General features: G+C 41.3%; 1 protein-coding gene across 1 annotated transcript in view; it reads left to right on the forward strand.

Moving 5' to 3' along the window:
• Positions 1–16335, forward strand: part of SND1 (staphylococcal nuclease and tudor domain containing 1) — a 423778-nt gene that overhangs the window by 51166 nt on the left and 356277 nt on the right. The window contains exon 10 of the mRNA XM_047848727.1: positions 10155–10268. Coding sequence (XP_047704683.1) covers positions 10155–10268 — 114 coding nt within the window. The remainder of the gene's footprint in view (positions 1–10154; positions 10269–16335) is intronic.

Consider the following 16335-nt stretch of genomic DNA (forward strand, 5'->3'; position numbering starts at 1 on the left):
ATCTTTCCCAGTCCTATTTGTAATGCCTTGATAGGATATAAGGCGCTTGAGCCAGAATGTAAATCAAGGCATTGCTTCTTTCATCAAGAAAAGCTTGCTACAGAAAAAATATCAGCAATGTTCTCAGTGATGTGGTTGATTTATGTTCTGGTGCAAGCTCCTACTCTCATTGCAGGCTGGCAACCACTTTTGAGTAGTACTGAGCTATATTATTTTGTATATAATTTTTAAGTTTTTATACTTTTATTTTTAATGCATAAAAGTTTAAAGAACTCTGTGGCTTATTAAGAAATGTACTAGTCTGTTTTCCTTTTTCTTGAGGCAGCCATTTTCAGTTCTTGGCTAGTCCATATCTTTGAATAAAATGTTTATGTTGCCTTCTTAATTTTTCAGTTTTAGGCACAACCCTTTTCCTTCATACCGTGGAAGATGAGGATTCACATGGGTGTGCATGTATTTTTCCTTAATCCTTGCAATAGGACTATATTCTAATTCTGGTTCAATGTTTACTTTGCAAATGCTGATAACTACTGAGCCCTGTAGCATATTGTGGCTACTTTTCATTTTCTGCAGAACTTTTTGTTTGCCCTGGATTTAATAATTTTAAAAGTTTGTTTTTTTTAATGAACTTGTTAATTCAACCCCTAGACTCTACCTAAATCTTCTCTAAAGACATTGATTCAGCCTGTTAATTTTATCTTTTTCAATTACATTTTCCAGGAACCTTGTGACCTATACCAATCTGGACTAGTTGTTTTGCTCTTCTTCTCACTGTTCTGGAGCTGTCATCTTTGGATATCTTCACCATTTGCCTCTGAAACCATTCTGATTTCTCCTCCTCAGATGATTTGGTTTTTCTTTCCGCAAGGTCTTAGCACTTGCTTTTTTATCCTGAAATTTCTCAGTGGTGCGCTGATTTATCCACGTGTGAGCGTATTCTTTTTAGTTTTAGCTCTTTGTTTCGGGTCTGGGAACTTTAACTGTTTTGTTGTTGATTTCCAACTAGCTTCTCTGCTATTTTCTAGTACTCCTGTTTGGATTTTTGACTTTGTTGACTGGTCTTCTAATTTTTGCCTCCTGTTTTCATCTTTGTCTTTTCTTCTTCCTAAATTTCTTCGTATTTACCTTTTAGCCCTGCTACCAAATGTTTTCTTTATGCTACTGTATTTTAAGACCTTTCTGGTCTTTGCTTCTCTGAATGGCTCTCATTTTTATTGAAATGTAGTTGGCATACAGTATTATATTAGTTTCAGATATATAACAGTGATTCAACAGTTGTATACATCAGTGCTTACTGTGATAAGAGTAGTTACCATCCATCATCATATGAAGTTATTACAACATTATTGACTATATTTCCTATGCTGTACTTTCTATCCTCATTATTTATTTCTTTTATAACCTCAAGTTTGTACCTCTTAATCCCTTTCACCTATTTTGCCTTTACCATTTCCCTTACTTTCCCTTACATTACCCTCTGGCAACCACTAACTTGTTCTCTGTATTTATGAGTCTGTTTCTGTCTTGATTGTTTGCTTGTTCACTTGTGTTTTTTTGTTTGTTTGTTTGTCTTTTTAGATTCAATCTAAAAAGCGAAATCATATTGTACTTGTATTTTTCTAACTGTTTCATTTAGCGTGATACCCTCTAGATCCATTCATGTTGTTGTGAATGGCCAGATTTCACTCCTTTTTATGGTGCAGTAATATTTCACATCATATATATAGTATATATACATATATATATACTATATATATGTATCTCACATCTTTATCCATTCATCTATCAGTGGGCACTTAGGTTGCTTCTATATCTTGGATATTATAAAGCTGCAATAAGCAGGAGCGCATATATCTTTTCAAATTAGTGTTTTTATTTTCTTTGAGTAAATAGCCAGACATGGAATTACTGGGTTGTATGGTATTTCTAGTTTTGATTTTTTTTTTTGAGGACCCGCCATACTGTTTTCCACTGTGGCGGCACCAATTTACATTCCCACCACTAATGCACGAGGGTTCCCTTTCCTCTGCATCCTCTCCAACATTTGTTATTTCTTGCCTTTTTTTTTTTTTTAATATTTACTTATTTGTGACAGAGAAAGAGAGAGAGAGAGAGAGAGAGAGACAGACAGACAGAGCATGAGCGGGGGAGGGGCAGAGAGAGAGGGAGACAGAATCCGAAGCAGGCTCCAGGCTCTGAGCTGTCAGCACAGAGCCGAACTCACAGACGTTGAGATCATGACCTGAGCTGAAGTCGGACACTCAACTGACTGAGCCATCCAGGCGCCCCACCCCCCTTGTCTTTTTGATACTAGCCATTCTGACAGGTGTGAGGTAATACTTCATTGTAGTTCTGATTGGCATTTTCCTGGTGATGAGTGATGTTGGGCATCTTTTCATTTGTCTGTCGGCCATCTGTATGTCTTCTTTGGAGAAATGTTGTTCAAGTCCTCTGCCCATTTTTAAATTTATTATTTTTTGGTGTTGAGTTCTATGGAGTTCTTTATATATTTTGGATATTAATCCCTTATCAGATATTGTATTTGCAAATACCTTCTCTTATTTGGTAGTTTGCCTTTTCATTTTCTTGATGATTTCCTTTGCTATGTAAAAAGCTTTTTAACTTGATGTAGTCCCAATAGTTTGTTTTGCTTTTGTTTCCTATGCCTGAGGAGACAGATCCAGAGAAAAATACTGCTAAGGTTGATATCCAAGAGATTACTGTGTGTGTGTGTGTGTGTGTGTGTGTGTGTGTGTGTGTGTGTGTGTTTTAGACTTTTATGGTTTCAGGTCTTCCATTTAGGTCTTTAATCTATTTTGAGTTTATTTTTGTGTGTAGTGTAAGGAAGTGGTTTAGTTTCATTCTTTTTGCATGTAGCTGACCAGTTTTTCCAACACTGTTTACTGAAGAGACCATCTTTATTGTATATTCTTTTTTCCTTTGTTGTAGATTAATTGATCACATAAGCATGAATTTATTTTGGGGCTCTTTATTCCATTCTGTTGATTTATGTGTCTATCTTGTTATTTTTTAATAGTAATATCACTTCTTCCAGAGATAAAATATCTTCTATTAACTTTCTGAGGAATTAATTATAATTTTTTGAAAAATTTCCTTTCATAGTCTGTATTTTCCATGTTGTTTTTAATTCTCTTCGGTTATTTTGGTCTCTTATTTTTCATATTAGAGGCTTTCCTTAGATGCCTGGTGATCTTTGGTTATCTTTCTTATTTAAGAATGAGGTCTCAAACACTGGGCTAAAATTAGTGAACCTATATATGGGATTTATGGTATATATCTTAAAATCCAGGTGCTTCTTACGTAAACCAAGTCTAGGTTTTGGTCCCATTTTCATCTCTACTTGAGATTCCTGATTTGACAGTTTCTTTGTCTTGGTGGGTGGGGGAAGTCTGCAGTATAAATCAGGTTGGCTATTATGTTTTCTTATCACTGGCTCAGGATTTAGCTTTTGTGAATCTGTGAAGTCTGTTACCACTCATCCATCTGCTTTCTAGCTTCCAGTGTTTTGTTGCCATATTCTTTTCTCCCATTATATTTGTCCTATTGGACTTAGGGCCAACAACAACAACAAAATCCCTTTATTTTTGTTTAAAGGTATTTAGGGAGGGCGCCAAAGTAAATGTTTGAGCTTGCTTTAGTTTGTTCATAATGTTCCATTGTGAGCCTGCATAATTTATGTAACCAGTCCCCAATAGGTCAATATTCATATAGTGTATAATTTTTCCATTATTTAGAAAATGGAATAAATCTCTATGTAAATGGCAATTATTTCCATAAGAATGTTTTGCAGCATATTTGCCAAATAGTTTTCTAGGAATGTTAACCATGTATTGCCCTATGTGTGTTCATTTTCTAATATGTTGTAGAACATAGGTTGACCAATTTTTTCTTAAAGGACCATATAGTAAATATTTTACATTTGGTGGGCCATGTAGTCTCTGTTGAAACTATGCGACTTTGCTACCATAGCGAGAAAAGAGGCTAGAGACAGTAGTATGTTAGTGAATGGGCCTGGCTATGTTCTAATAAAACTTTATGTTCAACAGCAGGCAGTGGGCTAGATGGCCCTTGGGCCATAGTTTGCCATCCTCTGTTGTAGAGCACGGGATACTACCTTATAGCCAGTAGGAAAAAAAGTGATTTGCAATTCTTTTCATAACCTAGAATCCAGCGGTTTTGTAGTCATATACCTGATTTAAAATGTCTGTTAATACTGTGCTACTTTTTCAAGAGAACCTAGAGGTGTCCTAAGGTGCCCTGGGACTTCACAAACACTCTGACCGTCCTACAAGTTTTTGCTAAAGGATACTTCTCTGAGGCTCATGTGACTGTAAGGCCTGAACAAATCGTGGTTCTCTCTTTCGCAGTCGCCTGCGCTGTCCCCTAGAAGTTAATTGTATAGGGAGCAGCTAAATAGCCTGAAAAGCCTGCGAAAGGTAACCTGAACTCTTGAACTGGGTGCCTCTCAGGTCCTGTAGGTGATTTTGGGAACTGATGCTGTAGATGAGATGTGCTGGCCAAGAGTCTCACTTCTGGGAAACTTGAAACTCAACAAAGTATTGTCTTGATACATGGTGTCTACTGAAAGAATGTGTTCCATCCTCTGCTTAAACTGTGTCACTTTTTAGGGAAGGAAATGCAAGCGAGGGCTCTCCTTGTCTCTCCAGGTTAGCAGAGAAGCATGTTCACTTCACAGCGATTAGCTGAGCCTGCTTGAGACTTTTGTGCCTGTCGTGGCTTGCCAGTTTCCTGCCTGCCTTCCCTGTGGCGTTTTAGCTGATCTGTGCTGTTTGTAGCCATATGGTCCCCTGAGCACGTGGCTTGGCTTCCCTGTCCCTGCTGCTGGATTCTTGGGCCTTGCTGATTTTATAGACCTGAATAACACTCAGGGGTGGTGGCAGGGCTGGGGAGTGACAGCATGTCTTCAGGAGGTGGAGTCTTCTCACTGCCCTGCCTGGTCAGAGGACTCTTGCTCAGTTCTCTTACCAAGTGATTGCTTAGAGCCCTTCTGCTTTGGGAAGAAGCAGAAGAATGAGAAGTGGTTCCTGCTTTCAAGGAGCTTGCCCTCTAGGGCTCCATCTGGGAGATTACTCTAAGTAGTTAACTGTCTGGACTTGTGGCCATGTGCAGTTTTGGAGGTCAGGTTGAAGCTATGCATGGATGCACACAGTGGACTCTAGGACTTACTCGGTGTGGCCCTGATAGCTTTTTGCTGTGCTTCTAGTCCTAGCTCTGAATGGAGTTCACTATCATGTCTCTCGGAGATGGTTTTTAAGCAAAGACACCTTTTAATATTTTTGGCATTATTTAGACTCTTCTGTTATGTTTGCATTTGGTAACGTGATGAGAATTTCCTGGGCTTCGGCCATAGGGCTTTCAGGTGAAGAGGAAGTTCTGGGGATGGTTTGGTTTGGAAGGTGACCTCTGCACCAAAAAGAGATCAAGACTTGGTTTGTAGCTTGCATTAGTAAACTGATTTGCTGATAAGAAAATAAAAATTGAATTAGAAAAGATTTGTAAAAAACACTTACCTGGCCTTTTCAATTCAATAAAATAAAAAATTTTATTTTTTAGAACAAGTTTTAGATTCACAGAAACATCGAACAGATGGGGCAGAGTTCCCACATTACCCCTGCCCTCATCCCAGTTTGCTCTGCTCCCTGACAGGAGTATGGTGCAGTTATTATAATTAGCATACCGGTATTGGTACGTTATTATCAACTGAGGTCCATACTTTAGTCGGATTTCCTTAGTTTTTCTCTAATCTCTGTTTTTCTGTTCCAGAATCTCCTCTACCATGGCACACTCAATTTAGTTGTCATGTCTTGTTAGGCTCCTTTTGGATGTGGCAGTCTCTCGGACTTCCCTTGCCTTTTTTTTTTTAAATGTTTATTTATTTTTGAGAGAGAGAGAGAGAGCAAGTGAGGGAGGGGCAGAGAGCTTCAAGCAGGCTTCTGTGCTGAAAGCACAGAGCCCGACGTGGGGCTCAAACTCCCAAATTGTGAGATCATGACCTGAGCCCAAGTCTGATGCTTAACTAACTGAGCCACCCAGGTGCCCTGGACTTCTTTTGCTTTTGATGACCGTGACAGTTTTGAGAAGTGCTGGGCGGACATGTTGAAGAGTGCCCCATCTATTGGAATCTGTCTGATGCCTGGTTTCCTTTTAAGTATTTGCTATTGACTAGTCTGCTTGCTCATGCTCAGGTGCCTGGAATTATTTGTATCAAGACATTGTCATGCTTAGTATTTTGTCAAGGGTACAGCCTGGCAGCTGTACCCTTCTGGGGAACGGCTCCAGGCCACTGCTGTAACAGTTGTGGCGTACTTTTAGTCGCTTCCTTTTAGTGGCTTCCGGTGCTGCTTCAGTTGTGTTTCCATGATTAGCTTTGGGGAGATGAGACCTAGCATACAGCCGTAGGGAGTAGGAGAAGCAGCCCAGTGTCATGATTTCAGATTTGGTGTCCCATTCTCAGTGGCCCCGTCAAAGCCATTCCTTGGTGGCATCCATAGAAGCCCCAGTGTACGCCGATGGTCCTTTTATTTTTGTCCAGCACTGACAATTTAGGCAGCTTTGGGAGTATTGGTAGTTGCGTTTGGGGAGCTATTCTGAGGATCTCTGAAGCTCAGGAAACTGTTGGCTCTTTTTGCTCATTTTATATATGCTGCAGGGGTTTACGAAGCTGAACAGTAGTTTCTTGGCCTCCCAGTGAACACGGTGGACAGGCTCTGCAGATGGGGAGTGTGGCAGCAGGCCAGAGATGGGAATGGATGTCGCTTGCCCCTGACAGAACTCTGCAGTTCTCTTGACTTGTGGCAGCCCTTAGCCTACACTCATCATCATTAAGCCACTCATTTTTTCCTTTTACAGTTGGGACTTCAAGAAATGGAGACATTGGGTTTAGGTCTAGTGTTTCGAGTCCAGCTAGTGACTTTGTGCAGACTTCTGCACCTGTCCCTTAGGTTATCTCCTGGAGTGTGTGGTATGGTAGGTGTGTATAGGGGTGGGCTGAGTAAGGATCTATTGGCTTGTGGAGAGAGTGAGCGATGTAGACATACATGGACTTATCCAGGTGAAAAGCACCGTAAGAAATATCACGGTTATAAATGCGGTCTGCAACGGTGCTGATGAGTAGGCTTTGAACAGTAATCCACTCTGCATTTTACTTATTGCACAGTACGTGACTATAACCACTATTTTATTGCTTCTTCTGTGTCTCTGCTCAGGAGCTGCTTGTTCTCTGGACAGTAATGACACAATTTAAAGAGGAATAAAAAGTCATAAGCCTCACTTATACACACATGGGCACACACACACATGCGCTCACCACACACCTCTTCATCCAAAAGCCGGGCCTCGTTCAGTTGCCAGCATCAGAGCGTGCAGTTCCTGAAGAGGAGGTTTCTAATCAGGGAGATGCCGAGCAGAGAGGCTGTTGCTGAGGCCTGAAATTTACAGCTCTAAGAATCCATTTGCTGCCGCTGCTGCTAAACATTATAAGGGGTGATGAATGCCAGTAACTTATCACAGGGGTACGCTTAGATCTTCACGTTCTATAATCGGGGTGAAGATGTGAGCACTACGATGCTTTCCCTGGTTTTATTCCTCTCTGAGCACAACTAGGGGGTGGGGAATGTCTAGATATTTCTCACATCTTGATTATGGGAATTCCCCTATGTTTTTGGCACTTGATAATTTAATAAGAGTTTTGGTGGGAGAGGAATGTGTAGCTCTGTCCATCATTGAGATTTAGCAAATACTGTGAGGTGTGTGCATTGGAGATGGTGGTCCTGTACTTTTGAGGGAGGAGCAGTGTTGATTTGCTATACTAGCTACTTTGCTTGGTGTGGCTTTCTGGAATTTTTCTTCTCTTTGGTTTGAAGGTAGGATAGCAGAATAGCATGTATCTTGGGTTCTTTGGCCCATGAATGTTTTATCATCCATTTTATGATACTTCTCCTTTTACCCAAATGTGGGATTTTGAAGAATAGAGAAATCATTAGCTGTGGTCTGTCTCTTTTGTGCAGTTGTCCAAGCTGCTACTGGTGCCTTTAGGGAGTGGGAGGAAGATTCCATCGTGATGGGCATTTTTGCTTGGCATTAATGTCTAGATGGCAATGGGAAGGTGTGTTTTTTCTTTCTGTTAGTGAATCTGTATTTTTGGTTGTACCTTCTGGGCTGTTTTCTAAGTCCTACATGATTGGGCTGGTGTAAGGGGCTCTTTGATTTGGAGGGTCCTATAGACGTTGGTACCACCCATACGCAGGTAACCAGCCCTGACCTTGTGGTCCTCATGTCACCCACCACAGCTCATGCTTTTGATTGCCTGGGGACTTGACTAATTTTTTCTGGCCAGGTGAGTTTTGGGTTCTGGCTGTCTGGGTTTTAGTGTTTAGCCTTTGCGATTCTCAGATCTATCAAAAAGGTTAAAGCAGAATGGCTGTGGCAATTTTAGACTAGCTTTTCTAGTCTAACTAACCTACTAACTAACTAACCTACATTGAGGTTTGCAAGTTAATCTTATGTACTTGAAAATTAAAAATACCCTCTTTCCTAATCTACACTGTTGGTTCTCAGACCTTTCATTACTCTTCTGATCACTGGCCTGTTTTTCCCTACACTTCCTGCTCATTACTTACGGTAGAACCTGGGGATGCCTTCCCATCTGCCAGTCATAGTCAGCCTTCCATGGACTACAGCTTGATTCCAACTGTCATCTTTCTTTTTTCATTCATTCTGTCTGATGGTGCTTTTTTCCTGCTATTTCCTGTCATGTATAATTTCTCACTTGGTTCAGATTGTTTGTTAAATCAGTCTTTTCTTTCTGGTATGTGGTTGGTTGGTTCTTTGGAACAGCCATTTTTTGGGGGTGGGGGGCAGGAGTCTGCAAGTAAATGGGTGTATTCTGTTTTAAAAGATATGAAGCCTTCTAGAGAATAGTGAGGGCTCTTTTAGGATACTTATCAGTGTGATATCCACCATAGCAAAGGGGAGTCTAGCTCCTTTTGTTTCTTGCTTGAAAGAGGAGGGAAATTTTGCGAGTCTGCCCTCACTGTGGCAGCTGACCCTGTAGTTTGTTCAGCTGCCTGTTGGCTCCTGATGGGGCCTGATTGAAGCCTGGAAGAGTTGGTTTTGATTCTGCAGACAAAGTGGATGGTGACAGTGATATGTAGTCAATAGCTACCTTGTAAAAAAGTATTACTGGTTTAAAAAACAAACAAACAAACAAAATAAAAACCCCAAAAAAACCCTGAATAGCCTTGTAACAACAGGCTCTGAATATAATCAGGTGAATTGTAGACCGCTAGCTGAATTACGGGTTCTAGTTGTAACCCTGATGTGATCCTAGGCCAGTTTCAGTGCGATTTTATTCTGTACACCTTGGTGGAATGTTCTAATAATCTCCTCAGAGGAATATTTGTGCTTTTGCACTTTGAATAGATATCTTTGGAAGTTACCCAAGAGTGGAAGTTAATCTTTTTTAGCTGAGAGTGGGCTCCAGTGTTTCTGATACTGGGGTCTAAAACAAAGTTGCCCATAGTAGTGCTCTGAAAAGTTGGCTTTTAGAGTAGTTGAAGTAATATATTAGCAATTTAATGTTTCTGCCCTGAGATTAACAGCTGAGCCTCTCCTTTACCATGCTGTGATGACAATTCTTTTTGCCCTTCACTTGCGTTTGATTTTTCTGCTGTCTTTTGGGGCATCCTGTTTTGGTTCTTACCTAGTGCTGATATCTTCTATCCAGCCCTTGCTTCGTTTCCTAGATTCACACTGAGTAAGGAATTTTGATTTTAGAATCTGTTTCAAGGAATATCATGAATAACATGTAGAGACGAGATTTCCAGTTTGTAAGCTTTGTAGTTAACTACACATCTTGGTCAGTTAACTTCACGTCTTTGTGAACGATACAGATTTTGCCTCATAGAGAAATCATAATAAGGTCTTTGGGAACTGATAATTATAGCACTGTTCTCTCCAACATTGTTGTACCATGAAGGATGATATTGAAATGCCCCAAATGGCTATTGATCTGACTTTTCTCCTTATGACTGTGGTGGGTCTTTCTCCTTAGCATGTGTGCTATGAGGTGGGCCATCTGAGCAGGTCTGAGCATTTTTGCTTCTTGCCCACAGGTGATGCAGGTGCTGAATGCAGATGCCATTGTTGTGAAGCTGAACTCTGGTGACTACAAGACCATCCACCTGTCCAGCATTCGACCACCGAGGCTAGAAGGGGAGAATACACAGGTGAGAATGGGGAAGGAGTGGAGCCTCTTTTCAAAAATCAAAAGGAAGGAGCTGGAGAATACTTAAGTATGGTACATATGTGTGAGAATGCTCACAGAAGATATTTTAATTCTCCAAAGTATTATTTCCTAGTATCTGCAGCCTGGCTGCGCAGGTATCAGTTTCTTCTGAACCACATTCACTGTTCTGCTTTGTTTTGGGTGGGCATTACTGGCATTCTGCTCTAAGGGGCTTGAGAGGGGTTAGGGCCAGGATACATGAGGCGGCAGTAAGTTTTGTTAACAAGATTTTCTTTGAGAATAAGGAGAGGAGAAGGTCCGTATCTCATGTGCATGAATGTGATGCCTGTTTCTACTGGTCATTTTGATTTGAAAGTTCTGTATGTTTTTGTTCGGGGAAGAAATGAATCTTGGCATCTGTATTCTCTGGGGTCACCTGCTTCGTCTGTTGCAAGTGGTAACTGAAATTATTAGTTACACTGTTTTGTGCTATTTGTTGGATCTTTTGGCAGCAAAGGTGCTTCCCTAACCAATGTGTATGATTGGGGTATATCAATTTTGAGAAATACTTAGGAAGAAAACTATTGAGTTGGTAGTCTGCAGGCAGTTTTGCTGCAAATTTTCTGCTCATTTTCTTTCCATTGTTACGAGTGGTGAGAAGTTGGAGATACAGACTGAAGTTTTTGTTGAATTACTTGTTTCGTGATATCTTGTTTTTACAGACCACTTTCCAACTTTTATTTTTGCCTTCTCGTGAAACTACAGTGTGTAACTGGGTATAGAACTGGGTCCATTGTGAGAGCTGGTGCCACAGGCAGGTGTTTGGACAGTTTTCGGAAATTAAACACAGCATGGTTTACGTTAGTGCTCTGTGCTTTAATTTATCCCTTTTGTAGTTCCAAAGAGGAGAAATTTGCTTTTCTGATGTTTTGCACGTATACGTGTCTTGGTGCATTTACAAGTTTAAATTCATGCCCTGTTTTCATTTGCATGAGAGTTTACAGACAGCCCATAAGAGTAAAATAAAAATATCGTGATTGTCTTTTGAATCTGATTGTGCGTAAGAAACACATACAGGAGGGGTTCTTTGAATGTCTGGCCAATCAGTTCGTTCTCTCTTTTAGTCCCCCCACAGAGGAGGCAATTTAATGCGGCAAATGGTATTGTGGTAAGGTTGAGAATTTAAATGCATGAAAGTCTAGAAATGCCAAAATAAGGTTCTCTCAGTAACTGTAGCTGTGCCTCATTGCACAGAGTAAATAGACATCTCCAGTTTTATCAGTATTGGGAGTACTCCACGATTCGCATCTGTGCCATGCAGTTGGAATTAAGGTTCCCACGGCAACCACAACTTTGAAATTCTTGAACGTTAATTTTTGTGCCTGCCTCATTGGCCAAAGCATTATGTTAATGTAGACTGTGTAGCTGAATTTCAAGCAGGTTTTAGGAGGGTGGGGATGTTATAGCTCAGGTAAGGTAATAGCAGGTGTTCAGGAGTAGGAACTACTACTGAGAATTTTTAGCTTTTCCAGGAGCCTTTGGAACTCTTCAGGGGGTAATGGATGGATTTTTCCCTTAGCCTACTGGATAATGGGAAGTTGTTGGAATATATTCCCTAGTTTAGGCAGAGTCCTGTTTATAGAATTCTTGTTCTTTACCAAGGAAGGTTATTTCTCACTTTGTGTTTAATTTTATTTTTAACTTCTGTTCACTCCAGAGATCTTACACCATTTTAAGGAAGTTTGAAGTAAGGCTTAGCTGTAAGAGTCTACAATATACAGCTTAGATGAAGTGAAGAATGATTTTTCTTATTTCTTCTTAAATTCCTTTCAAAGATTTTAATGAGGCAGTCACGTAAGAAATAAGTTAACATAATGCACTCTGAGTACATTGGCGGAGGGTGCCGTGAAGAACCCAGTTACAGTGGGCACTCGGGAGTCTCCCCAGAAGCAACTAGGGTTCCTCTCTTGAGTGTTCATGGATGAGAAGTTAGTGGATGGAAGAAAGGGCACTCTAGACCAACACCGACTGCTCCCTAGATCTATAATGCAAGCCACACAAATGAACTATATTTGTTATTTAAAATTATCTGGTAGCTATATTAAAACCATCAATTTTAATGCATTTTATTTTACCTGATATATCCAAAACAGTATTATTTCAATACTTAATGAATGGAAAAAGTTAATGAGAGATTTTACTTAATTTGATATTTAGTAAGTCTTTGAAATCTGGGGTATAGTTTTATACTTGGAACACATTTCAGTTTGTTTTAGTGTATTTCTAGAGCTCAGTAGCCACCTGTTGGTAGTGGCTTCTTAGAATGGACAGCATGGATTGAGAAATTCAAATGAATGCCATTGATAAGTATTTACCAGGTATCTGCTTTGCAGCAAATGCTATGGGAATGCAGCAGGGAAAAAACTTTCGTGGAATCACCCTCATGGAACTTTAATTTAAAACCTAGTAGGGGAGATACACAAGTAATTCCATTTATGTGAAATGCTATGAAAGAAAAGTTTAGAATTTATAAGAATGTACAATCTGGGAAGGCTTCCTGGAGGAAGTGATGTGTAAAGTGTAAAGCCTCAAGGGTGACTAGGACTGAGCTAGGTAAAATGTGGGGAGAAGATAGTTTCTGACAGAAATGGCGGTAATGACAAGAGTTGGGTGAGTTTGGGAAGAGGGAATAATAGGCACCGTGGATAGTGCATGAGGGGTACGATGCCTGTGGTACAAAGTGTAGGCAGGGCCAGATCACACTTGTCCTGTCAGCATCTCAGGATACTCAGAGACTATGGGGTATTTTGTATGACTGGAATAGAGGGTAGTTAATGCTAGGGAGTAGTAAGAAATGGGTTTGGGAGTTAGGCAGGGGCCACATGCTGAAAACGTGTGCCATACTTTTAGATTTTTGTGTGAAGAATTTTAAACTAGGCAATGGCATGTTTGGATTTGAGTACTCTTGCGTTGGTGGCTTGCATTTACAAAACATGAAAGTAATTTGCATTTATAAGGGAAGATCATGCTAGATGAAAACTCATCTGTAGGAAGGAGTTGTGGTGTTTCTTTTGCTAAGCCCCAGTTGACCATGGCCCTGGGGGCAAATGGAGTGCTGACTACGAACTTGTGGAAGTTGTTCTAGCAATTTCTATACAGGAGGATTCAGAGTTCTTTCCTTTCTACTAAAAGAATTCCCCAGATCTGTGCTTACTTTAAAGTTATCAGAGATTTACAATGTGGGTATCGGAATATAAGTCACCCGGGGATCCCAGTGAATCCATAACTTCATGTATGTAATGACTGGGAGAGCAGGCATCTGCTTGGAGTCTTTGGTTTTTAATATTCTTTACTGTATACCATCTGTTCTTGTAGCTACAAGGGGAGTCCAGTCAAATACTCAAGGCATAGATGTTGGGGCTGGGACCTCTGTTAACCCATATGGTGCCCTTGTGCAAACTAGAGAGGGCTGCCCCCTTCTTCCAGGGCACCCCTAGTCAGGGCACATGGCTTGGCAAGCAGAATGGCGGTTGAATTTCAGCTCCCATTCAGCCTCTGTCTCCTTGGCCAGTGCCCTTGAGCACAAGAATATATGGCTGTCCTAGTTAGAACAGGGCTGATTAGAATCTCCAGTGAAAATGTTGGTATGTTTGGGGAATTGAAATGGTCTTGTAGTTGCAGAAATGCGGCACGCTTGAGGATTGTCCGGAGACGACGGATGGACTGCGGAGGGCCTCAGATGAGACACTTATATTGCCTTCTGCCTCATCTGGGGGAAACTTTCCGAAGATGATTGACTTTGAAATGGAGAAAAAGATAATCTTACAGTTTATGGTTTTGGAGCCTGTTGTATGGTATTAGAGCAGAGTGGGAGAAGGTGCAGGTTAAGGAACTGGAGGAGTAGGTGAACAGGGAAGCGAAAGTGTTAGCATGACCTTCCTCAAGGGCAGGCAGATGGTGGGCAGTGTCTCCTGCTGCGGGCTAGGCCTCCCTACAAGCTCCCAGATGACGACCCAATGGGGCTTGACCTTCAAGTTAGGAAGGGGAGATTCTTTTAATGGTTATCTTCCCCAAACCCTAACAACTCTAAAAACCTGTCATCGACTTAATATAGATCTTCCAAGACATCTATCTATACATTGTGGGGATAGTAGGGCAAATTGGATTTTCCTTTTTTGAACACAGAGACAAGTTCATTTCTCTTAAATCATACATGAAGGCAAGGAGGTTTTGCCCAAGGCTAGCCGTATACTCCACTCCCCTTTTTTGGGTTACTTTGTAATGCAGCCAGAGGAAGGGCTCTGGACAAAACAGCATGATCAAAGGACCTGTTTTCATCCTAGGCAGCTGCTTTCCAGTAATATCCAGGAATTCATAGGTAGCCATTACTCCCAGAGTTTGGTTAAAACTGAATTTTTTGCTGGAAAGTTTGTCAGGAGAGTTAAAAGCAAGGATGTGTAATATTTTCCTCAAAGATTACAGTTAGATAGATGCCTGATGCTGTTGATTCTATTGCTGTGGCATTGATGCTTCTGGATTATTTAGGGTGAATCCAGTGTCAACTCTTTGCGATCTTAACTCCTTCAGGCTGAGGGCCATTTTGGACACCGATGTGTGGTGTTCCTGAGTACCTAAACACGTATCAGGGTTTCTCTAAAGGTATACTGGAGTTTGTTTTATGCAGTTGTTTGCCGCAGAGAGACAAGTGCTAAGTGTTTGAGGAAGACTGTGGCTTTTCTGAGCTACTGCCTTAGAGGAGACAACACATTGTGTAATCCCAGGACTTCTAGAGAGCATTTGACTTTGATCCGACATTGGAAAACATAATGCTCCTGGTGCCCAGGGCTGCCATAGCTTTGTGTCACACTTGGAGTGTTAATGACAAAAGATACCCCTCTGGCATCTGATGAAGGGGCTGACTTATTCCCCCTTAAAGTTGGTTTGGCCTGCGTAGTGCTGTTGTGGTGGACAAAGATATAGAGCTGGAATTTACCTCGAAAAAGGTACGTGATTTTCCCAACGCCCAGGTGTTAAGTGTAGAAAGTTTGCTTTCAGTTGCAAGGCTTTTTTTCCTCAAACTCCTGTCTATAGAGTCTCTCTCTCCCTCTTTCACACATGCGTGTACACACACACACACACACACACACACACACACACACACACACCTTCAGCTTGGGCCTCTGGGAAGTGTGGAAACCTGAAGGTGGAGCCTTTCCCCTGACCTCGAAAACCTATGCTTTCAGTTTGTATTTGATTCTATCACCTTATCTTTCAGCCTCCTCCCTGTGGAATTTACCACATAAATGTTCTTTCACAGCAGGCCTCTAAATATTTAGTCGTGGGCACCAGAGGATCAGTTTTGTTAAAGCTGTAATCTGCCTAATCTCCCAGTGTCCTTGCTGCCTTTTTTGGGGGTGTTTGTTTCTCAGGCCCGACCCCACGGGGTCTCTTCTGTAGGCACTCATGGTTGACAAGCTGCAGGTAGGCCCGTTAGTGATGCCCTGGGATTCCTAAGGGCGTTTTCTCAGAGGCAGGGCAGTTTCGGGTGCTAATAACTCCATTTGTTGTACAGGGCCCCAGGGTGCTTTGCCATTTAGACACGATTAAAAGCGGTTCTCAACCTATTCCCTTCAGTTGAGATTTTTGAAAGCAAGATGACTGGTCCCTCTGGACCCTAAAGCAGACGATGCTGCCACTGAGATGCACACCAACAGAGAGCTGTGGGGCCGCAGTCCCTAAGTGAAGCCAGGGCAAACCAATAAACCCACTGACTGTGATCTCGCGCATGGGACTGGGAGCATAAGGCAAATAGCAAATTAGAGCGGGACTCCAGCTTGGCATTAAGGACCTTGGAGAAAAGCAAAAGCTCTTTGAAATGGATATAGCATTTCACCGGTTTCCAATGGAGAGACTTGGGGACTGCAGCAATGTGATCAAAAGACGTAGAATATGTCAGAGCGCTGGCAGAGGCATTCTGTACCAGTTTCCGATTTGTTTGATCTGGGCGTTTTTGAGAAGAACACTTGAAACCTCCTTTGTGAGAGGATTGAAAAAAATTACCATTCGGA

Source organism: Prionailurus viverrinus, chromosome A2 (genome assembly GCF_022837055.1).
Source record: "Prionailurus viverrinus isolate Anna chromosome A2, UM_Priviv_1.0, whole genome shotgun sequence".
Lineage (NCBI taxonomy): Eukaryota > Metazoa > Chordata > Mammalia > Carnivora > Felidae > Prionailurus > Prionailurus viverrinus.